The 25,337-nt window shown below is 35.4% G+C and overlaps 1 protein-coding gene across 11 annotated transcripts in view; it reads right to left on the bottom strand.

The window, feature by feature from the left end:
* The window catches only part of DMD (dystrophin), a 1,302,935-nt gene that overhangs the window by 422,806 nt on the left and 854,792 nt on the right, over window positions 1–25,337 (bottom strand). For all 11 annotated transcript variants that reach the window (XM_086766697.1, XM_086766715.1, XM_086766672.1 and 8 more), the window contains one exon: window positions 13,089–13,264. In XM_086766697.1, coding sequence (XP_086622823.1) covers window positions 13,089–13,264 — 176 coding nt within the window. The remainder of the gene's footprint in view (window positions 1–13,088; window positions 13,265–25,337) is intronic.

Genomic DNA, 25,337 nt, shown 5'->3' with positions numbered 1-25,337 from the left:
CTTACAAGAACCAAACACTTTTTGAAAGTGTCTCCAATTACTGTCCTAAATCCATCCTTTACTTTGTAGTTTGTTTTTTAAAAAAAAAAAACAAACTAAGAAAGTAGCAACTCCAACAATATATGCAGTGAGTATCTTGGATAAAAAAAGCCTTATAAAACAGTATTATGCATTGATGTTTCCAAATAATTATAAGTAGCTCACATTTTCAAGGTTTTGTCTTTACAGTACAGCTGAAAGATCTCTGTTCATTTCTAAAATACAAAGCATTATGTCTTTGTTTACCTTCAAGTTTAATGATTTTGTGGAATTTATTTAAGCACATAGTAGTGATAATAATGAATGTGATATTTAAAACTATCTATCTACAATTAAGTGGTAGATATTTTATTTCCTAACTCAATTCAATGCATTTAGATATTAAAAAAGCACTAAGTTATTATTGAAATATTGGTTGTGAATTATAAATATTCTTAATAGATTTTCAGGAAATGGATTTGCAGTGATTACAGCTGAAAAAAAAGAGCATACATACAGAAAAGAAGTGCAGAAAGTATTATTAAGTATTACAAAGTCCAATAATAAATGATACCTTCAGTCATAATAAATACACAAAGTTTGTTTAAAGGATTAGCAAAAGGCAGCATAGGTGTAAATGGAGGATCCTTTTTTCCTAGCTCAGGTAATATATCCATATATTTCTATTATCTTAAGTATTTCAGATGCATTGTAGCTGGAATTTTAGGTAAGCAATAAATTTAAATCTACCCTCACTCAGAACAATTTTTTTTGTCAGCTAATGTTCAAGAATCAGATAGTAAGGAGTTGCATGCTCTAAGTCTACAATCGTATGGGTATACAGGGTTTGTAATCTCTTTTGCGAAACTGAGAGACCCTATGGAAACAAGGAGGAGGACACTCTTAGGTGCTTATTGGGAAGTGTGTATTAATAACAAAAAAAGAAAGAACACTACTGTACCAGCTAAGGATCACAGAACCATAGAATGAGTTAGGTTGGAAAAGACCTTTAAGATCATCAAGTCCAACTGTAAACCTAACACTGCCAAGACCACCACTAAACCATGTGCCTAAGCACCACATCTACAAGTCTTAAAGACCTCCAGGGATGGTGACTCAACCACTTCCCTGGGCAGCCTGTTCCAATGTTTGACAACCCTTTTGCTGAAGAAATTTTTCCTAATATCCAGTCTAAACCTTACTGGCACAACTTGAGATTGCTTCCACCGACAGGGGAAGAGCGGATGGAAAACTGTTTGGCAGAAAAAGACCTGGGGGTGTTGGTCAGCAGCCATCTGAATAAGACCCAGCAGCGTGCAAGGTGGCCAAGAAGGCCAACAGCACTCTGGCTTGTATCAGAAACAGTATGGCCAGCAGGAATAGGAAAGTGATCGTGCCCCTGTACTCGGCATTGGTGAAGTCGCATCTTGACTACCTGTGTTCAGCTTTGTGCCCCTTGCTACATGAAAGACATCAAGGTGCTGGAGCTGCTCTCCAAAGAACAGCAACAAAGCTGGTGAAGGGCCCAGAGAAGACAACTTATGAGGAGCAGCTGGGGAAATTGGGGTAGTTTAATCTGGAGAAAAGGAGGCCAAGGGAAGACCTTAATCACTCTCTACAACTACCTGAAAGGAGGTTGCAGCAAGGTGGATGTCAGTCTTTTCTCCCAAGTAACCAATGATCAAAGGTACCATTGACTTGCTCCAATGAGAGAAGATGAGAAAAGTCTACTAGATGGAAATTCTTATCAGTTAAGTAATCAGCTATATTTATTGTTTGGTGAATTGAGTTAAACTACCAAGAAGTCAAAGAGGACCAAAGATGGTAAGATTTCATGATCCAGAACACAAAAATTGCACCTAATCATCGACTTAAAATTCACAGTGATCTATAGGAAAGGTAATAATTGTGATTCTCTTTGAAATAGGAACTCAAGGCTATTAAGTAGCATAAACTGTTTAGTCAAGAAACCTACCACAGAATCAGAATTCTTGATACTGTAAAGCCATAAGCATAGCTGATGCAATCATTGTTAAGTATTGTAATTTTAATGTTTCAAAAGTGCTTCAAAGCTGGAAAATATTGCAACAGAAGCCTCTGTCAAAACAGGCCCTAATTAAAAATTTGATGTTTTCTGTAGATGATAAAGGCAGTAGGAATATAACAGTGACTCCCAACGTGTTTTGTGTAGTTAAACTGGCATCAGTAAAAAACACTTGACAACTGTTCTACTGGATGTCCTATAACAACTTTCACTCTAAAAATGAATCACCATCATACTAAACAGAAAGGATATCTTCAACACACACAAGTCAATATTCATAACTACATTTAGATCATGAAAATACAGAATTTAAAAATTAATTAATATATTAACTGAAAAGCTTGTCAAATTTCTGCTGCTGTGAACAGGCTCTGAATAAAAGTTGTAGATAAAGTTCCTGCTTTAGATCTGGAATGGAATTCTAAATCAGCAGATTTATTTGCTTTCGTTCTTAACACAGTATATTCTAATATTTACTAGACATATGAGCACACTACTGCTCTTTTTTTAAGCTCCTAAACAAATTACTCTGCAGTAACTGCCTAGAGATTAAACAAACACAAACCATTGGGTGCCAAGTTGTTCTTAAAAAGAAAAAAAAAAAAAAAAGAAGATATTTACTGTAAACACAACAAAATCCTCAAAAACTATTTATGTCCCTATATATGTATTTACATACACACATGTATATAGATAATCATAAATACAGATATACATACATATACACACACAAACAGATACACAAAAAAAGTGAACACCATAAATAGGAAAAGAAGCCAATTAACAGCCCTACTTTCCTGTTTTGTCTTAAATTTTCTTATAGAAATCTGCATGACTGTTTTCTGGAACTATTGTTTGTCTAGGATTTCTGGAAATGCAAGCCATATCAATGAAAAGTCCTGATGCTGTTGGAGTCTAATATCGCTTGTGCCTATGTACTACAGCTCCGAATGTCTTATGAAATAATGTTATGCACTCAGAAATTCTGAGAACTCTTGATGCATACAGACTTGCTGTTTTGGTTGTATCGGACATGCAGAGAAAAATCACCTTTACAGAGTTTATTGCAGTGTTGATCACTGAGAAGTGTATGTGTACTTCAGAGATCAAATGCTCTTTTCAAGCCAAAATATGTTAACTAAAAACAGCTAATTAAAATATTTTTGTGAAACAAAGGCAGATGCTAATCTATGTTGAGATCTGTGGGACTGCAACTATAGAAATAAAGACTATCTCCCTGTAATCCTGAAAGCACGAGCTCAACTTCAAATCTTTCTGAGGCAGTGTCCCTCTCTGCCCCAATTACACAGCAGTCTGGGAATCAGTCATCCAGTGCTGTGCCATGAACCATATAATAAAACCTCTGTTCCTCAACTGACCAGATTCCCCAAAACCTAAGCTTTCAGCAACAGCTTTAATTTTTGGTTTCCTATCACTTTTACTTATTTGTAAAGCTCATAGCTCGGTGAAGGCATTATGTAATAGTACCCTAAGGACAAACCTGAGAAAGATACAACTTTAAAATATGTTAATTCTGGCATAGAAAAGGCATAGCGTTAAACTCAATGCACCTGAGAGCAAAATTATTGAGCTGTATAGTACTTTGAATGAGAAATCAAAAAGATTTCTTGTCTCCTAGCAAAGATAGCAATTGGCAAGATTCCTTTTTCATCTTAAGTACACTGTCAGTTTTATCACCCTTATGAATTCAACTGCAACCCTTAAAACATTTGAAACTTTCCCTAGTCATGAAAGAAAGATTTTTACTTTGATGACTAATTTAAATGTTGATCAGTAGGATTGAGTTTTATTATCTGAGCCATGTGGGATGTTCTCAACCTAAGACTTTCCAGGAAATATTTTAGAGATGTTTTATATGTATATATATATATACACACACACACACGTGTGTGTGTGTATGTATGTGTGTGTGCAAAAGGGTTTCAGAATTCAGACCAAAAAAAAGTTCCATGAAGATCTATTTCCTTATCCTAGTCAGGAGCAGTATGTAGTCTACTAATTAAAAAGTCCATTGAAATTAACGGGAGCTGCAGGTACACTTCATAATTTACTTTACAATTTGTTCTTGGCCTGCTAGAACATTACTTCTATTATAAATAACATTTTCTATGACAAGCATCATATTACGCAAGCCACTAAAATAAAGCACTCTCTATATTAGCTGATCTAGTTAATAAAATAAAAAGTTTTAACTCAATGACTGATTGCACCTTTTCAACAAGCTGATTTCCATCACCATAATTACATTTGGAATAACAGATACATGTAATTTCTAAGTGTTTAAATCCATGGCAGCAATGACAAATTAACAGTAAATTGTTATTAAGGGAGTACGGGCTTCTAAATCTGAGCCTAAACAAACTGGAGTAAGGAGCATGAGCCATCAGTTGACTCAGACATGGACAGAGACGCTCTTGAGAAAGCAGTTGGGAGCACATTTTGCTGCGTAAGCAGGTGACTCGGGAATAAGATGTCATTTCAAGCAGCTGGACCTATGGAGCCAAGCAGATCCATCTCCAGCACAGATCTGCACACTGTTATATTCTACTGCCTTATCCTTCTAAATCAGCCTAAGTTCCCAAAGAGCTTTTAAACTGCATCTCTGTCAGCAAATGGTTTATTTCACTAACCCTGGAATGTAACCCATAGTATTTGATGGAAAATTCTCAAACTATAACAGAGAAGTACAGAATTTCATATGTAACTTTTGGTCTTCTATGTGACTGCTGTTCATTACTTTGTGTTTGCCATACTAAAACATGGCAGCTTTCTATTTGTATTTTTAAATTCATAAGGCCCCTTAGTCACCCATTCTGACTGTAAAGTTGTTTATATTAATTTTATATACATTATACTTCTGGAAGTGAACGTATTAATATTCAGTATATAATATTAAATAGTATATTAAATTAATTTTTAAAATTATTTTTCCTAATAGCATTTTGTACATATTGTATTTCATAGATTAGGGATTAGTTTTCCTAACAGTATTAAATGGAATCAATAGAAAATTCTTATGGTAGCCCACAAAATGCCCTGGATAGATTTTTTTTTTCATTATCATTAATCCTTAGTTGTAATGGCTAACTATTACATAAACATTCATGTCTGTTTCAAGTAAACTAATATTTGCATTTACAGTTTCTAGAAACCATATGAAATTCATAATGCAGCTTATGTATTTTCTCCACAGTCAACAATGTGATACCAATACCATAGCAACCCGTAAATAGTTCGTGAAACACATCAGATGTTTACAGTTTGTAACTGCACACAAGTGATGTTGGCCTTATTTGGGAGGTGTCAGCTAGAGACAGAAAAAACGCAATCACAAGAGTAGGACAGATCTGCGCTTGTGACTCATATTCCCACTTGCACTTCCAGTAATGTTTTGGTGCCTTTTTTTTAAAAAAAAAACAAAACATTCAGCTGTTGATTTTGTACTTATGGTATCTCTAAGATTGGGAATTAGTATATCTAGTAGCTGTTACTGAGAATTTAAGAAGCTACCAAAATAGTAACTTGACAATTTAGATAAAATATTTACTGAGAGAATGAATTTTCTTTCTTTCTCTAAAGAATGTAAAAATATGCTTCATTTGGGTAAGGAACATTAAATAAAATAGTTGAAATGAAAGATATTACAGAAACTTTAGAAAAGTCAGATGTAAATACTAAACAGTAGGAAGTTTAGTTAGACTACTTGTAAATACAGTACAAATTTATACCAGAGTGATTCTTTTCTAGTGATTTACTGCAAGCAATCTGAATAGTCAAAAAAAAAAAAGATAATTCAGAAAATCCAATATGTAACTAATTTTATGTTGGAAAGAAAACAATATATTTATTGACTTAACTGTCAAGAAACCCCAGCTTTTAAATTGCAATGAAAAGCTAATCACAGCCTTGAATATACTGAGTGTTCAGGTGAAGGAAACCAATCATTGGTAGCTAATGTGTTATGGCAAACAAAAAAATACTTTAATGGAGATAAGGTATGAGAAAAATTAAAATACATATGTATTTTATAACATTTTTTTTTTAATTTAGAACAGAAAGTTGTGTTTTTGTATTCAGAAAAATATTTGAAAGTATTGTGGTAAACAGGCTTTGTTCTGTCATTCTTTCCATAATTACTTCAAACTCGCTTGAGTAGAGATCTGAACAGTCTGCAGGTTCAAGCTCATTAAAAGTGCAAATGTATTTGCAGCTAAAATAATGAAAAATTCTCTTCCATTCAACAGAACCCAATTTTAACAAACATCAGATTGTGATGAATAAAAAAAAAACGAAACTGATTACTTCTGAAACAGCGAAGGAATCTAATTCCCGGGCATCTGTTTTCAAAAATTACACAAGAAGTTTTTGACAAAGATGGAAAATACAAAGACCAGCCAGCCCCACTGTTACAAGTCTGTCAACAACCTCATTTATGAGCCTTCAGCTTATCAAGCTCCTGTGGGAGATGCTGCTTTTCCTCCTGATACATGTTCCCTTGACTAGCTTTGCCTGGCCCATGTATTTCTGCAGAGCGAGTGAGGGTACAGCACCACGCTGCAACCACAGCCCTGGGGCTTGCCACCACACAGGCACTGGAGTGCACACAAGTGCCCTGATGCAAGCCACTGCCTCCTTAAGTCATCCAAAACTCAAGTGTCCCAGTGGCATGACTCAGTACAGATACACACAGCATAATATGGCCTGATGCATCTCATGGGACAAAAAGGCAGAGATATTTTCTGATGATGCAGTTTAGAAGACTTATTATTTAAAATGACTGCTGGAGTATGAAGAAGAAACAGACAGGTTTTTTTCCCCCTCTTTTCTCTGGGGTTAGAAGAACCTATTCAAGGGGCCATTGCAACCTCCCCTCCAAAGTCTCCCTTTCAGTTTGAGTAATGCTATTCCAGAATACAAACTCAAGCTTCTCCAAAACATGTGGCTTGCAGCAAAATGCTAACAAAAACCCAATTAAATTCCCAATTTGCTACCTACCAGTGTATCAGACTTTCAATCAAGTTTCACTTTATTAAACAGCCTGGTCTATTCCAAAGCTTGCACTAAGATAAAATTACTAGATCTGCTAAAATTACATTCTCACCTAATTCTTAGCTGAATGGATTAAACTGCAAGATACAGAAACATTAAACGCTCAGCTTTGAAACTCTTTGATAAAGGCAAATGAAAGATAACATCCTACACAAACATAACTCAAGCACAAACTCTTGATCTTCAGTACCGAAGAAAGGAGATTCAAAGCCAATTTTAAGTCTGTGCTTTGCCTGGGATCAGCATTTGACCTTTTCAAACTTAAAAACCAAACAAAAAAAAACAAACAGATTCTTTTTACTGAAGAGCAGCTCAGATTCCTCAGATTGTTTTAAGATTTGGGTTGTTTTCTTGTCTGTTTTTAATTAAATTGTCTTCTTATGGTACAAATAATTTTCCTTCATTAAATCTGCCAGACTACCACTAAGATTAATATAGCATCTAGTGAACATATGATCAATTTCAGTTATTTATAGAATTTCATAGTTTTGTTCTGTTTACAGTTCTTATTATGCAGAGAGTTTAATATTTATTCCAAATGATTAATGAAAGACAGATTAACATGCTGAAACACTCAGAATTATATCATGCATCAATCTTCCCTTTTTAAGTCAACCAGCCACCGGGTTTATGATACTTACAGGAAACATTTTGAATTTACAGTGTTCTTTATCAATACAGTGGAAGTATTATGTTCTCATACAGAAAAAAATAGTAGACAATTTAACAGTGCATCCTCAGGAAAACTGACAAAGCAATTCTGTATAATCTCCCCTGCCCCACAATATAATCAGTTCATCAGAACACGAAAAATGCCTAAGTGTGTCACAAAAGCTAACCCAACAGCTTGCCACCAACATTGCTAACAGGAGATGTTAATTCAGGGGAGCACAGAAGGCTGACTATTTTCTTTAGTCCATTCACTTCATACTCCCCTAGAATTCACTGTCATTAGATGAAGGATTTCATAGGACTGAGTCAATATTTTCCTCCACAACCTTCTGTGGCCAAGAGACCTCAGACATTCAGAAACCATAATGTAAAAAAGTAATTTTTTAAATTGATTTTACTATCTCCTATAGTTTCAGCTAGTACCCTTTACTTCTGGTATGGAGGAATTAGGTGAATAACATGTTGTTCCACATTCAGTTTACCTACCACTTTGATTTTGTAAACCTCAGTCACACCCCTCCTGACACTTCTCTCCAGATTGAAGATCCCCAGCTGCTTAGTCTCTCCTCTCCAGCTGCTCCAAACCCTGGCTAATTTTAGTTGCTTTCCTCCATCTATACATTCTGTAAGTCCGCCATGTCCTTTGACACGCAGAGAGCAGATATGCACACAATACTCAACGTGACCAAGCCACAACATTTGATAGCAGCAAAATAAATTTTTTGCTTTGTTCTTAATACCCTTACTGGTGCTGCCAAAAATTTTAAGGCTTTTTTGACTGTCTTTTCATACTGATCCTGCAAACCCTATCAGTGATGCAAGGATCACTTTCTTGAGTTGTAACTGCCACTTGCAAGCTCAGCATCTTGTAAGCGTGGTATAGGCTGCTTCTCAGAAATATTCATTACCTCACAGTTGTCTCTGATGAAGATCATCTGCCACTTGTTGCCTTGTTGTGGTTTTGTTTAGTGAGGGGGGGCCTAAGGTGGTAGCTTCTGTAGAAAACTGCTGGAAGCTGCTCCCCTTTGTTCAGTGGACTCAGCTGGGCCTAGGGCAGACCTGCTGCTGGCCAAGGCCGAGCCAATTGGTAGCAGAATGTTCTGTGATAATGCTTCTGTGATAATGTACTTAAGAAGGGGAAAACAGGAAAGAAAAAAAAAAAAAAAAAGAGATGTGAAGAAGCTGAGTGGGGGCAGAGGCGCAGAGGGGGAGGAGCAGGCCTCACGGCCCAACTTGGCCCGGCCTGGCTGCAAGAAGTGGAGAGGAGATGAGATGGATGATGTGAAGAGATTCTGAGAGACGTCTGCCAGCCTGTTGTGATGAACTTTTCTTGTGAGAGGAACGGCTGCAGACGCCAAGGTCAGTGAAGAAGGAGGGGGAGGAGTAATGCGGCTCCTGGCCAAGATTCCCCTGCAGCCTGTGGTGATGACCATGGTGGAGCAGGTTGTCCCCCTGCAGCCCATGGAGGTCCACAGAGGAGCAGAGATCCACCTGCAGCCCGTGAAGGACCGCACATCGGGGGAGGTGGATGCTTGAAGGTGGCTGTGGCCCATAGAGGGCCCCCTGGGGCAGCTGTTCTGGAGAGACTGCACTCCGTGGAAGAGATGACCCACGCCAGAGCAGTTTCAGGCAGGACTGTGGCGTATGGATGGGACCCCACAACGGAGCAGGGGAGGAATGCGAGGAGTTCTTCCCCTGACCATGAAGCAGCGGCGTAAAACAATGTGTGATGAACTGACCGCAACCCCCATTCCCTTTTGCCCCCTGTGCCGTGCAGGGAGGGGAAGGTAGTAGAGATGATGTTAAGTTTGGGAAAAGGGAGGGGTGGAGGGAGGTTATCTTGTTTTCTGTCTCATTCGCCTGCTGTTTTTAGTAGTAAGTGAATAGTTTTCCCCAAGTCGAGTCTGTTTTGCCCGTAACGGTAACTTTAAGGATTTTCTCCCTGTCCTTATCCCAAACCTTGAGCCGTTTTTTCTTACATTATCTCTCCCTGTTCTCTCGGAGTGTGGGGGGAGTGAGAGAGAGACTGCGTAGTCTGGTCCCGATTGGGGCTGAACTACGATATGCTTATTAGCTCAGTTTTGGAGTTTCCCACTATCAGCTCAGCATTTGACTACCTGAGAGTGCTTAATGTCGTGGGCATCCTCAGAAATGTCACCATACACCTCCTGTCTCCAACTAAATTCACACACTTATGCACCTTACAAAAATATCTATGTTGGTATTTTACTTCTGTTATCTCCACCCCTCCCCCAACTGATAAGTATGTTTGAATTTAGCTTGAGAAATACGTCCAAAATGGACTATCTGTGCCCCATCTGCAAACTGCACAGAATTATCAAATCCAGTTTCTTCCATCTTGATAAGCAATAGAAAAATAGACTTCAGAGTATGTAAAATTTCCATTTAAATAATGCTCAGCAACTTTACACATTAATTTGAAATCACTGTATGATTTAATTTCTGGAATCCATTCAACTGCTAATTTCTTCATACTTCCTTTATCTTAAGATCTGCTGAGCCAAAAAATGTAATAGAAAATAAAATTTAAATTGGTTACTACTTCTCTGTTTGAGCTACTGAGAATCAGCTTTCAATGTAGAGCACAATGTAGTGACTACGAAGAATAAAACAAAATCTATTAAAAAAATAGAATCAGTTTTCTTTTCTGATTTGTAAAAGATTCTAAATGTTAATGTCTATTTCATTTTTCTTTGAAATTATTAAATGAAAATGTATTCTACCCAGTCTGCTCTCCCTTCAACATCACGTTCTTCCATTATTGTTTCAAAATGTAGTTCCATTTTCTCATTCTCAAAATTGACTTAAACAAAAATCTTAGAATCCTCTTCATAATAATAAAATTATTTTAACCATGAACTTTTCAATTTTTAGGAAAGACAGATAAGTATTAAAGGCCTACTAAAACTTAAGTGATGCAAAATATAATCATACTATCTTAGGAATTAGTTTGACTATTAAATCCATTCTGAAAAAGAGGAGTCAAAATATTTTAATTCACCTTGATCTATTATAGTTTATATTATACTGAGATGCTTAAATAGGTTTGCCGTAGTAAAAACACATGCAGTGGACAATGCCATGAGCATATCAGCTCTTTAGGACTGCAAGCAGAATTAACTTACTTCAACTTGTTTCCCCCATGCTTTGTTCTTAATGAAAAAGCACTTTCGGTGACATGGGTTTCAAGTCCTAAAAGAGAGAACCTGACTGTACCCCAAACAAAACTCAGACAACTAATGAACAACTAAAAGATGCCAAAGCATAAGAGATGAAAATCCCGAGACACTAAGCCTACAGTCTTTTCCTGCCTAGGATCATCAATAATTGAGAGCTAGCTAGAACACACCACATGTTCCTGTCATCTAAGTTTCTTCCCTTTGAAAATCTGGTCTGTAAGAGTGAAAGGATGAAGGAAAGAAGGAAAAGCATGTACTGAGATCTTGTCTGGGACAGCAGCTAGACTGAAGGTAGGATCTGGGAGCAAAAAGCGTTCCCTGGCTCTCACAGAGCTAGGAAGATTGGGCGATGGACAGAAGTGTAAATTCCTCCGTCCTGATGCACATGGGTCTCACTACAATACATCAAAAGCCTTTATATCAGTTTAACACAACACTATCTGTATTACTCCTACAGCAATGCATTTATTCATGCAGAATACACTAACTGAGGTCTCTGCAATCATTGTCCTCCGAATTACCCAAGCTGTCACTCCAGAGGAAAGCAAATCAACCAGCCAAACCAAATAGACCAAAAGGAGAAATGCATCTGCAAGTGTTTAATATCCTTCATCTAAGGAACATAACTGTATTATTCTCATTTAAGAGATCCTAGGCTTCCTTAAAATACAGAACATGCCAAGAAATTGCATATACGGCTAACACCACCTTGAGCCAAAACAGCCTTCAGCTACCCATTCTATTGACAGATGAAGGAAAGTACAATACCAATCCTGCCAGAGCTGGAACACATTTCATGTTCTCAGACAAAGCTCAACTACCAATCTCACTCTTCTGTGTTGCTGCAGCAGCTTACAGAGCTATTAAAATGATATGTTATTGTTTTGTAAGTGTTAGCACTTAGATAACAAGTTAAGGCTCAGAAACACAGATGGGTTTCCATTGTACAAAACCCCAGCTTTTAGCGTGATAAATAAAGGCCAAGGACTCCCTAGTGTAACAAATAGCGTTACCATCAACATCTGGAAATACAGCAGAAAGAAACATTTAAAGCACTGTTGTAGCTTCTAACAGCTGTAGTTTACTTGTTGCATCTCCTTTTAACATGCTCCAAGTGAAACCGTAATCATGACTAAACTCAACTAAAACCTTTCAGGACACGCCCTTACCATTCCTGCAAGCATTTTCACAGCTTTTGCCCACCATGGCTCTAAATAACAACAACAACAAAAAAGGTACATGATGCATTAGAAACCTTGCACATTACTAGTTCTTCTAGTACATCTCTAGCACTTGTTACTGTACCTCTGTAAGGAATATTCTGGATTTTGAAAAACATGCATAAAGAAATCTCTACCACTGACCACATTTTAAAGCAGTGTTGTACCACTTTAAGCCTAGAATCTAAGTTAAGAATGTATGCTTTTATAAAACCTAGTATAAACAGCAACAAAACTATTTCTTTTTTTTTTTTTTTAAATTGGAAATTATCTTTTCAAAGAAGTCAAATCCTTTTTGTATTATCTGTACCTCAAACTCTCTAGCTTTCTGTGACTGCATGAGAATAACAAATTGATCCAAAAGTGATTATAAATAACATTAAATTAACCAATTCTTTTTTTTTAATCCAATCTATGAATGCAGATGTTAATAACATTAATGATGAGAAGAGAATTAGATTAGGATTAACTGTATCAATTAGCTAAGGTATTATTAGTATTACAAAGATATTTTAATGACATACTCTCAAATAGAAAGATGCTAAATCAACTGTAAATTCTGTAAATGAAGCTCCAATCTGCTCTACTTTTAATTAAGGAAGAAGGTAGGCTTCTTTGGTTTTCTAAGCATTAGAAGTGGAATTATAAAAATACGGAGCATGGAAGTGAGTGGTGGTCACTGACAGTAGTAGATAGAAAAGAAGTTTTAAACAAGCGATGGTGGATATGAAATTTAATTACGGATAATTCATTATGAATATGAAAATGCCAGAAGTTGAGAGCTCATTTGAACGTTTAAGCCTGAAGCAAATCTGAAATAACCAAAATAATTTCATAACATTTTTTTTCTCTCTTTTAACCTACCTCTTTTTTTTCTCTACCAGCTGTCTGCAGATCTCCTGCCACCGGGTGTTCAAACTTTCCAATTGTTCCTTCAGCACCTTAGCATCTGCTGCTGACGACTGCTCAATAATCTCTTCACCAGTTACGTTCAATGTTTTGACAACAGTTTGCTGTCGCCCAATGCCATCCTGAAGCTCCTGCAAAATACCCACCACATACACGTATTCATAAAAATGTCAAGCATGAAACAAAATGCTTCATCACATACTGGCCAGATGGAAAGAGGTGAAAGCTTTTGCTTGCCTCTGCATTCCAAATGAAAAATCCAATGACAATTAGACAGAAAGACTTCTCATGTTTTTCTAACAAGTACCTCTCAGTGCATCTCTACAGCCTTTTCCCCTCCTATATTCTTGTCTGCTAGAGATTATTACAGTAATATTCTGCAGATCAATTAATAAGAAAAACTTGTGAACAAATTTACTTCTACATCCCCAAAGGTATGCACTATGTTTATTTAATAACCTATGAAGAACCGTAAAATTTAAAGTGCACAGCGTTTGGAGTTCCTGTTAACTGTCAACACAAATAAGCAAGGCTGAAAAAGCAAAGACTTTTTGAATTACTTCTCCTGATTCCATTACAGAACACTTGTCTCCAGTGGCAAGTAGTCTGAAAATCCATTCCCTCATTGGTGTGGGTTTTTTTGTTTGGTTGGTTGGTTTTTTTGTTTTTGTTTGTTTTTTTGTTTGGGTTTTTTTTGGCAGAGCTGGGAGGAACTACACTTCTAAGGAAAAGTATTACTATAGATCATTTCTAGTTAAACAACAAAATAAAAAACTACTAAAAGATAACTAAGATAGACCAGTTTTCAAGTTTTACTAAATGCATTGGGATACATTTTCTACACCTTTTATCATTAAAATCCTATCATATCCATAGCTACCTTACCTCATCTTTAAAAACAACAAAACAGTTCTGAATCTGTAGCTTAGATATTAACACTGTATGCCTATTTAAGGAAGTTAATATTTATAAATAAGGAAATAAATATTTTCATATTTTTAATCATCAGTAGAGCATGAGTAATTTTTTCCTTGAATTCCTCAAAATGTACAAGCATGGAAGTGTAAAATCATTTTCAACACTTTACTGCTAAAATAAGCAGAAACTGAAATAACTTCAACAATCTGCACCATGGGATTCATACTTATGATAGGTTTCACAATATCAGGAAGTGTGTCTAAATCCTATCTACATATAAGAGCTTTCAAGGAAAATATGGAATCTACCTTTTCTGTAGGAAACCAAATATTTTAGCATATCATACTTTGGAACAGCACTATATGCTTGTTTTCTTTTTCTAAATGCATAATATAAATTACAGAGCAAGCTAGTAAACTCCATGTAAATATTAAATTAAATTTGTCTGTCAAATGGTTACATTTGACAGGATAAAATTTTCCAGGAATGTAAAAGATGAACCTAACTACTCATGCATTTTTAACATATATTTTGTCCATTAGATCTTCAAGGATGAGATTATGATGGACAGTTCACAAACTGAACCACAGTTGAAGTTAACTTGTTTTAACATAACCACACATCAGCTGCCAGCTACTAATTCATTAAACTACAAAAAGTCAGTTGCATGCCTTATCCCAACTTTTGCACAAATTTTACAGAGGCAGCTTGAATACCAACATCAGTACAACCTGGGCCACAGAGGTCAATGCTAGCTAGCTGCTGCGGCATTTATTCACAGTCCTGGACAGGAATAATAGTCAAGAAAGAGGTTTGCAGTGTCAAGACTAAGCTTATTCTTATTATAATTTCTGTTTGGCTTTCTTACAGTTTCTTTTAGGCTGTTATAAAAGAGAACTCCCCAAAAATTATTCCTATCTTTGGTAAAACCATCTCAGGAAAAACTATTATTCTGTTTTTTTTCCCCAACAATTTTCATGTCCCATAGTTTCAGAATGAAAGAGTAGCTGTGACGAGCATAACGTTGCAGTAATCTGAATACTGTTCTATTACATTTGGATAGAATAAGAAAACTTTTTCTGCAGGATCCTAGCAAGCCACAACAGTTCAGTCACGTCATATCAAGCACCTCGCTGGCCCAAAATGTCCCAGCACACTTTGCTTTGTCTGTGAAACATGTAAGATGACACATTATTGTAGCAGAACCTGTAAGATCTTCTAAGATCCAGCAAAGACCCATAAAAGCTTCTTACTTTGAGAGATCAGATTTTCTTGTCTTTCCATGATGCACACTAATACACATCTGGTCCAACCTTTGGCTGTTACTTTAGGTACATAATTTGCTATTTAGGATAAATAGCAGTAATGGTCAGGTAGTTTGCCTAAATGCAAATATTCTCTATTATTGTGAAGCTGAGAAGTCATTGGTCTTCACAGTACATGCCTAATTTTTGGTAATGTCCAGTTAGACATTAATATCTAGTTTTTGTACACATTCACTCTATTTCACATTGATTTTAGTGCTAGATCCTTTGAATTATGCAAGAGGGAGCACTGTACAGATAAATTGTAACAATAAGATTCATAGTCTGAGGAAAAAATATATCACAACAAGTGGTTTATTTCCAGTGAGGTGCCCTGAAAGGATTGTGCTACTGCATGCACCTGTATGAACTTTATATCCATACTACTTACAGAAAAAATAACTCAGAACACAACTTCTACTCATACGCAGCAGGACTGTTCATTTGGAATAGGAGAGGAGGAAAGGAAAGGCGAATAAATAAGGGAAATTCCACTTCTTGAACTCTAAAGTTTTTAGAATTAAAATTTGTAGAAATTAGAGTGTATCATTGCACCAGCTTTTCTAAATGACAGAAATAATCACCATTCAGTATACTATTATAAAAACTTGTTGACAGCTATAGTTCCCTATTCATTGTCCCTCTATCCTTGCCACACACCCACGAGGGCAAGGTGCTGAGAGCATGTAAGGAGTTGCCTCCGATGGCTTTTCAGAATACGGTGCTATAGAAGGAATATTGACATTGAATCTGCTTCTTGTAGTTTCACTTGACATTTCACTCCTTCACACAAAAATGGCAAAGCAAAAGGGCAGGCTGCCCTTTGGATTCCCAGCTTATTCAGAAGGCCATCTGAGATACTTATACTTGCAATTACACAGCTTCTAATCATTTTATGAACAGAGTGAGCAAACAAACTTAATTAAAAATGAGATGTTTATATAATATTAAAAATAAAACAACTCATAAAAGACAAGACCTCATCATATTCATACACGCAGAGCTAAACACAATTTTGAGTGGATTACAGATACGTCTATGTACTTTGTGTTTTCAACATGTTGCATTTTTAACTACTAAGAAAAGCAGATGATAATAGAAATATCCATCACTTTGATTTTTCTTTCTTGTGATTTCCAAGTATAAGTAAGCAGAGAATGATATATCATTGGAGTAACGTTTAAATATTCTCAGACTAAAAATTGCAAGAAATAGTATACTAAAGGGCTTCTACTTGTTGCACAGATGGTTTTACACTTTGATAATGACCTCAACTAATTTAGTATGATAACTTAAAACTGTCAAGACATTCATACAGTGTTTCTTTGCTTCAATTAGTTTATTTTTATTTTTGAAGATTTACCTAAAATGAGAAATTATGCACACACTTTCAGAAAATTTTCAAGTGAAATAGAAGCAAAAAAGAAATATGAGGTAAATATGGGGGGAAATCCTCACAAAGTCAATAGGGCTGTTTTTGCAATAGCAGGGGACTCTGCCCATAATCAGCTTGAAAACTTTGGCCTAGTTTACTATTGGTTTTAATTTTTGTTCTCGCTTGTATCTTCTGGTCCGAGAAGCAACTACTTACTGACAACACAAGAGTAGCTGCTTTATTATATTTTTTTTTTAATCAAACAAAAAAAAAAAAAAAACCCAAACCCTGAAAAAGTGAGAAGATAAATTCCAAAAGGAATTTCTTAACATGACACTTTCAGCATTACTTTTGACCTCTCAAATATAGGTAGAATACTATTTCAGTTGTACCTCCAAACATTCAGAGGTTTCTCTGCCAATATTAGGAGTTCTGTGACTTGTAAAGTTGTTCTTGAGATAATTATCCGGTATAGTGAATATTAATAAACAAATCACAACTACTTGTGACAAAGTTAACGAAGTTGTTAGTAACACCATTATTCTTTAGAAAATACTTTACAATTACATCATATGTTGCTTTCCTAAGACAACTAAAGGTCTGAGAGACTCTCAATCTACAGGTATTCCTATTATTATCTTGGCAAGGGCTTTCAGTTCATTCCCTAAATATGAGACAGGTATCCCCTAAAAGGGAGCGAGAACAAGACTACCTAACATTAAAATACATTTCTGTCTTCCCTCTCCTCTTTTTTGCACATTTCCTTCTCATGCTACTTTTATTATTTTCAGTTGAATTTTTCAGCGGTTTTACTATTCGTTGCCACTTTATTTCTTGTTCTGTTTTTTTTTTTTTTTCTGCTCACCCTCTCCCAGTCAGTCCTGTGGCTTGCTTTCCACTAACTACAACCAAAGATCAATTAAAAAATGCAATATTGGAGATCCCTAGAGCTAGTCCTATTCGCAAGCTTGCTGCACATCACTACAAAGAGAAAGTGCTTGTGTTCTGGGCATTGCCATTCTTGTGCTTATGGACTTCTGCCCATTATATCACTCTTTCTTGTAATCTTCTTTCTGTAATACACTTAATTTTATGAAACTTGTTCATTCAAGGAGCCAAAGAAACTTTCCCCTGAATATAGACCATCAGTGTATGCCTTGAAGTCAGGCTGTTAACAGGACATACAGTGATGCTCAGATTAATGACGTCTAAGAGTTATGCTGCACAAATTTCTACACAGCTGTGCACATGGACTTTAGAGACACTTTTATGTATCAAGGTCTAGTAGATAACAGTTTTGGATACCTAAAAATGCTTATCCTTTGTGTGGAGCAGGTTGATTCTTTGTGAATGACCTTGCAACACATGCATTCAAAGAGCAGTAATGTATCCCTGTTGATTCAATCACAGTATTTTACCTAACAAAATGAACATGAACAATATGCTCACAATAGTTCCTCACTGACATTTGATTCTCTTTTTAAAGCCCTCACTGTGCCAACTTTCTTGGTTTAGACAGCTGCCAGTAACTTTATTTTGCCAAGAACAAATAAAACTGACAAAAAGCTATTTTGTCAAATCAAATCTTACATCAAACTTTTTTTATCTACTGCATAAACAATAAAAAAAAAAGAAAAAAAAAGAAAAATATTTGAGTGGATGATGATTTGAAATAAACTAGTTTGATTGCTTTTCCCATATTATGTAAACTAACCATTTGTCAGAGTTCTTTCCTGCTTACCTAAGTGGGTACCAGAATGGCATAATTTTCTTGACTTTATTTGCTGTTTCTTAGTTAACATGTACATATATCATGCAACTCTTTCTGTAATCTCATTTCCTCTTGACATTGAACGAAATAGCATTTTTCTCTTAAACGTAATCAGAAACTATTCTATGGGTAATCTTTCATCTTTTCATTGTAGTAGACAGACATGCTTAACAATAATTTATTGTTATGGAAAAGCCCTGTAGCAAAGGAATAACACAAACAGGCCAATTTCTGTCAGAGGCACTAGCTGGCACAAAATGTTTTAAGAAAAAAATATTGTATTGCCTTTCCTTAATTTAGGCTAAGCTGTAGATACTAAAAGCATGTAAAGGTACTATGCACCACTTTCAGAAATCTGTGTTCTTGAGTTTCACATTAATGTACTATTCTTCAGTCATTTACATAAATTTATTTTCTGCCTTAAATTGTGTAAAAGCATAAGGTTGACATAAGTGTGTCTATGCAGATGCAACAATATGAATCAAATAACTGTGAAAACATTCATCCCCAAAACAATTTGCTGGCATTTGGTTACCAGAATAAATTTATCCATTAAGAGCGTGTACTTCTGTTCAAGATTCTATTATAAATAAGGAAGGAATTAATTTTCCAGGCAGTTAAATCACATTGATTTAATCTGGAGACACATTACTGGCACTTTTTTAGGATTAAAACGATCAACAACAAGCATATGTTGTTTCCTAGCTGTTTTGTTATAAGCAGCTATGCAATCTTCATTGTTATGTATGCATTATGTCTGTTATTGTGTTATTATTTTGAATTATGGAATCTCAGGGCAACTGGTGGAGATGGAAGAGGTGATAAAACAGTGAAAAACTGAAGGCAATGTTTGCTAAGGAGTTGACAATTATTTAAAGCAAAGTGTTTTCTTCTTAACATAAATTATAGGAATTATTATTATTATTTGAATATTATTATCAACTGTGAAAAAAGCAGCATTTGAAAGAGTTGACAGTAGGCTCTGGGCAGATTCGACCTATAAAGGAGAACTGGGTGCGTTTTGTCAGTTGTACTGGATTTGTATATCAACTGTACATGAGAAACCAAAAGAAAATAAAATTGTTGCAGACCTGTTTTCTGAGTAAACAATAAATACTGTAAAATAATAAGGAGATTTCATTCTCACTTTATGTGACTAAAATTATTAATAGAATTATTTGTGGTGTAAGCAACAGTTTATATCAATAGTTGATAAGGAATATAAAAATTGTGTTTGATTTGGTATACGAACTGCTTGGTTGGAGAGCCTTAGGAAACTACTATTCCATCCTGCTTTGTATATTTTTTTTTCTATATTTTGATGCCATTTAATTAGAAAAACACAAGGTCCAGCATTGTACCAGATGCACTGCTGACTGTCTATGACTGCTATTGTACACAAAGAACTGTGGATACAATGCAACTCCACATTTTAACAAATTAAATGGAGATATACAACTTCTCATATTCTGATAAAAGCTCCTAATTAGATAGTCACAGATTTGTTTGAAAGTTGCAATATCTTCCAGACTCTGTCCCTGGAGTTCATCTCTTCCTTCTAGAAACAGTGAGAAATTCATTCTTCACAAAACAACATATAAAGGCTGAAATTCCTGTATTTTACCTAGACAAATTCTTCTAGTCTAGTTGGTCAAAAAGGAGTAGTCTACTATACTTTAATAGCCTAGTAATGTCACACCTCAGCTTGCTGCAGTAATTCCAGGTCACTGTTGCCTGTGCTGCTATTAAGTATAACTCCAAATGCATTTCCAATTCTTCTCACTAATACTTACTGAATTTTCCTTGATAATTAGCTTTTGAGAGGCGGACATCGCCCGGTAGGACTTGACACTGAGTTTCACCAAGGCAACAATCTGGTTTATGAGAAGATCAAGCTGAAGTTTTGTCTAGTTCCCTGTTCACCATAATAAAAATAAGTGAACCTGAATTTGTCTCTTCCTCTAATAAAAGTTTCTCATACCTTTACATTCACAAGGTGAGAAAGGAAAGAGGAAGTCAAGGCTTGCAAACTGAAATTTTCCCTCATGTCAACCTACTGCGATGAACCTATTTTGAAGACATTAATAAATTTTGTCTCAATTTCCTTGCTCCTCAGAATGATCCCACTTGGAGTTTAGAATTACATGATATTGTCTCTTGAAAACCTTTTGAAAGTACCAGCTGAGTAACCACAGTTCTAAAAGCTGCCTACCACCTCTGCCCAAAGAGGTTCCAAAAATCTGTGTGTTACCTTTGTGTCTTCCCTTTCCTGTGTTCCTGCGTGGATAAAGAGTTAAAAAGCATTCTCTGGGCCTTAGAAGCATTGAAAAATGATCTATTGTTGGTTCAGATAAGAGATGACCTTGGCAATTTAGTAATTTTATTAAAACTTATGTAGTTAAAAAGTATTGTCTTCAAATGTTGATACTTTGCAATCAAACTAATTCCTCATAGTTTTATAAAGATATTCACCAAAGGATTAATATTAAAAAAAAAAAACAACCCAAAAAACAAAAAAAACCCCACATCTCTCTCCCATTATTTCCTGTGAGACATAATTGTTAAAATGAGCCATATTCCTTTAAATTTGCATTTCAAATCCCTTTCTAGTGTGACACGAAATTGTGATAACAGTCATTTCAGTTAAGTGTACATGCACTGTAAAGTGTGTGACCTGAGGTCTATTTTGTGTTTCTAACACAAGTTACACAGTTGTTTCCCATTGGTATATTAATTCAATTTAATTTTAGAACTGTTTTTAGAAATACTGCAGGGAAAACGAAGAGGCTTTTTTTTTTCCCTGCAAAAACTCCATTGCTACTGCATGCTAACTATAATGCTTCAAGTTAAATACAAGAAATTGAACTGTAAGTCTAAAAACCTGCTCACTGATTTGGTAACACATGTGTGCCACTGAAATATATTAATTTCCATATTGATGTAGCACAAAAATCTAAGAACAAGCCTCTACTAAATAACTTTTCCATTTACCTCTACACACAATAGCACTATATTGGGACTATGTCCTAATTTGATACCATGTTTAATTTGCAATGTCTGGTATTTACAATATTTTGATATTTTACCTGCTCTGCAAAGCTATAACTGAGCAAACAATGTTAATGATAAGAAAAAATTGTGTTCTACATCTTCAATATATTTCCAGGTATCACAAATCAAACTACTCACATAACAGATCCCAGTATATTAAAAATAACAATATGGCCTAGTTTCTTCAAATATAGCTTATTCTTAAGTTTTCAAGGACATCTGTAATACTGATGGAATTATCTTAATAACAGGCTGAGGCTTTTTTTAGCTAAAAAAAAAGTGATTTTATTCCAACTCTATGTGAACATAGTTCTTAATTTTTCTGCCATATTTAAATAAATTGATTTTTCTTACATTAGAAGCAGATAGTTATTACAATTTTACTATTTCACGTCTTTTCCTGAGAGAAATATCCATATCCTTGCATAAGCCAAGTTATTTCCTATATACCTCCTGTGTTTCAAAAACTAAAAAACTTCTATTTGGTTTCTTATGGAATCTATACCTTGAAAGTACCATCCCCAGTCTTTAACTCGATAGCTCTGGAATAAATACATGTGCCTCAGCATCCTGTTTTCCTTTCAATCATGATGTTTACACCATCATATATTACCACTTTCTTTTCAAACTACCAGATTGTCATTTGTCAGTGCCTCTGGCTATGAAAAAAAAATACCGATTACATAAAAGTACCAGACTGGAAATATTGAACAAGCTATATATATTGACTCTCTGGTGCTGGTCATTTATAGCCTCCTTTTAAGACAAACTACTGCAGATATCACCCCTTCCAAGCATTTGGGAGACTACTTATACAATCCTCACTCTCTCTTCCACTTCTCATCAACATCTTTTACAAGTTAAAATAACATATATTTTCTTTTCAATCAGAATACCTGTGCATAGTTGTTCTACATTACTAATATAAAAACAAACCAACTGGTTTTGACAGGCATGAGAAATGTTTCCGGATATTCTGGATATTCTACAGAAATTGTGAAATATCCTTCAGGTACCAGACAAGATAAAAAACCCAACACTAAACTAAGGCAATTCTGTCCTGCCTGCTTGCAAAAAATACTAAGAGCAAAAAGATTTGGACTGGTGATAAGTCTGCTCTGGCTTGACTGTAACTATAGCAAGTCATAAAAGAATAAATGTATCCTGGGTAACACGCAGCTTGTAGAAGTGGCTTCCCACTTGTGGAGAATTACTCTGATAGCCAAGAGGACGAGCTGTGTATGCTTATAGCTGTTTACATACAAGCAGCTTCTCATGCAAAGGAAGTTAAATAGTATTAGGTACTACGTACAGCCTTACATAATAGTTTACCTGTTATACGTTATTGCATTAAGGCCTTCCATACAACAATCCATAGGTGCAGGTTCAATTAGATAAAGTAGGCAAAACTCAAACACTGCCTGAAATTTCCATTTGGTTAAAATCAGAACAAAATAAGCCAAGCCAGCAGAAATACTAATTTTTCAAAAAGAGGAGGAAAAAGTCTGATTACAGCAACAAAGTTATTTCCCTGACTTGTGCTAAAAGTATAATATAGCATAAGGCCAACTGTCTTAAGGCTGACCCAAAAGTCCCTACCAAATCATTTACCAGAGGATTTTGGCAGCCACTATTAATTGTCCGCCTGTGCTTCTTGTCCTCCTGTCACCATTAAGACAATGTATTCTCCAAAGCCTCTGAGCAATACTAACCAGTGGGAGAATGTCAGTGGCAAGGGACAGAGGACAAAGCGGCTGGTTTGTAGCAGCTATCGCATCATCTTCATTCTTCCTCTGTTTTGATTTTGCTGGTCCTTCCTTTTCCTCTCACATCCCCATCACCTCTGGATTCCTTACAGCTGTTGCTTTAGCTCTTTTAGTGCTGTCGGAGGAGAGGCTTTCTGGGCCAATTGAGTCATATTAATTTAAGGAGACTGGCTTTACTCCTCACAACAGCATCTGGAGTGATTCTCTACCCCTACTATGCTCTGTTTTCTTCTGTCTCTAATAGACTTAGCCTGTGTCTCCATCTTGTTCCTTCTCCAGAGCATAATTATAGCATTTGGGGTCTGATCTTTCATTAATTCAAATACCTTCCTAAGCATGCCAATGTTGCTACTGAAGGGATATCCGATTTACATATTCCCATAATTTCATTTCTGATTGCTAAATTCATCAGCTTGCTTCAAAGTAGTTGATATTATAAACATAATAAGACTTTCAGGAACTGATGTTCATTGCATGTTTAATGCTAACATATTTTTCTCAGTACAGCACCGCATTTTCCACATACAAATCATTGTTTATTACAAAATTTACTTTAGTGGAAACTATGCAGCTTGACATCCTAATCTTTTAGGTGAAAAGATGCAGGCTGAGTTTTAAACATCGGGGCTTATAAAAGTCTTTTTTTTTTTTTTTTTTTTTTTTTTTGTAAAAAAGCAATACATTAAGCACTTTATCAACAAGAAATGAGTCCACTATAATCAAATCAGCTATGATAACTTTTATAGGCACTCAGTACTCTCTGTGGAACAATAGTTAAATTCAGTTCAGCTCTTCTCACCTCTTCAACCAGAGGTAATATCAAAATAGCTGTATCAAATCTGAGAAAAATGTGTGCTGAGAACAGAGGAATGCTAGGCTAAGGATGGGGAGACAGGAAGAAAAACCTTATCCTGAATAGCAGTTTGGGAAACATTACTTCTCTGTCTGAAGAAGTGTTACTACTCCCTAGATTTGTTATAAATACAAGCAAAAAACCCTCTTGTTTACATTTTTTCCTCTACTGAAATATTTAATAAGGTTATGGTGGTTTACTGGATATTTAACCCACACAAACATATGAAACAGAAGTGTGAAATTTTAAGTTAACATGTTCAGCTTCCCCAGCTCATGGATGCTGAGGGCATTCAATAATACTCTGAACAAGACCCCAATAAAGTGACTTTGAGGAAAAAAAACCTCTGTAGTTCTATCAAAAAACATTGCATGAGGAAGACACATACCAGATTAAGTAAAAATCTGACTCCTTTTCATTTTCCAAGGATAAGTATAATGTCCGCTAACTTTCAAGTTTCTAAAACATCAATGTTTAAGCACAGTCATGAGTATAGTTTTTTTTCCATGTTTAGAAAAGACGAGGCAGAATTAAGTCAGTGTTGTTTACAGTTAATTATTATGACATCCAGTCACGATTCATGGTATCATCTGAGAATAAAAGCAATATCCCAATGCTATATGAATACCAGATTATATTAACACTAGATTATTTTAATAAAGTGTGAATACACAGTTTGTAACAGTGTTATAATAATATAAAGCTAATATTGATCACTACATTCTAGTTTTATCTGCAGGGTGCTACACAAAGGAAAACCATTGTATTTTACCAAAAAAAAAAAAAAAAAGGTTGGTTTTATTTAAGGAATTTTATGGAGTTTCCTTGATTTTATTCACAAATTTCTACACTTAAATTTTACACTGAATTGCTATGTTGGGACATATTTTCAACCAGCATATTTCATTTTGCTTTAAATAAATACTTCATTTTCAAATAAATAATTCATCTTTGTAGTCACAATATGATCTTAGATAGTTTAAACCATTATGTTTTATAATCACAAGACAAAACCACATTATATCCCATCAAAGAACAGGGACAGGTAGAAACCTTCAGTCTGACCCTTCAAAAAAGCGAAGTGAAAAGCAAGTTTTACTACAAAAAAGGAGTCCTGTATTCTACTACATAAAAGTCTCTCATAAAATGAGTTTAAAAGTGAGTTC

Source organism: Chlamydotis macqueenii, chromosome 1 (genome assembly GCF_036417535.1).
Source record: "Chlamydotis macqueenii isolate bChlMac1 chromosome 1, bChlMac1.mat, whole genome shotgun sequence".
Taxonomy (NCBI): Eukaryota; Metazoa; Chordata; class Aves; order Otidiformes; family Otididae; genus Chlamydotis; species Chlamydotis macqueenii.
This window is presented reverse-complemented; position numbering and strand designations above follow the sequence as displayed.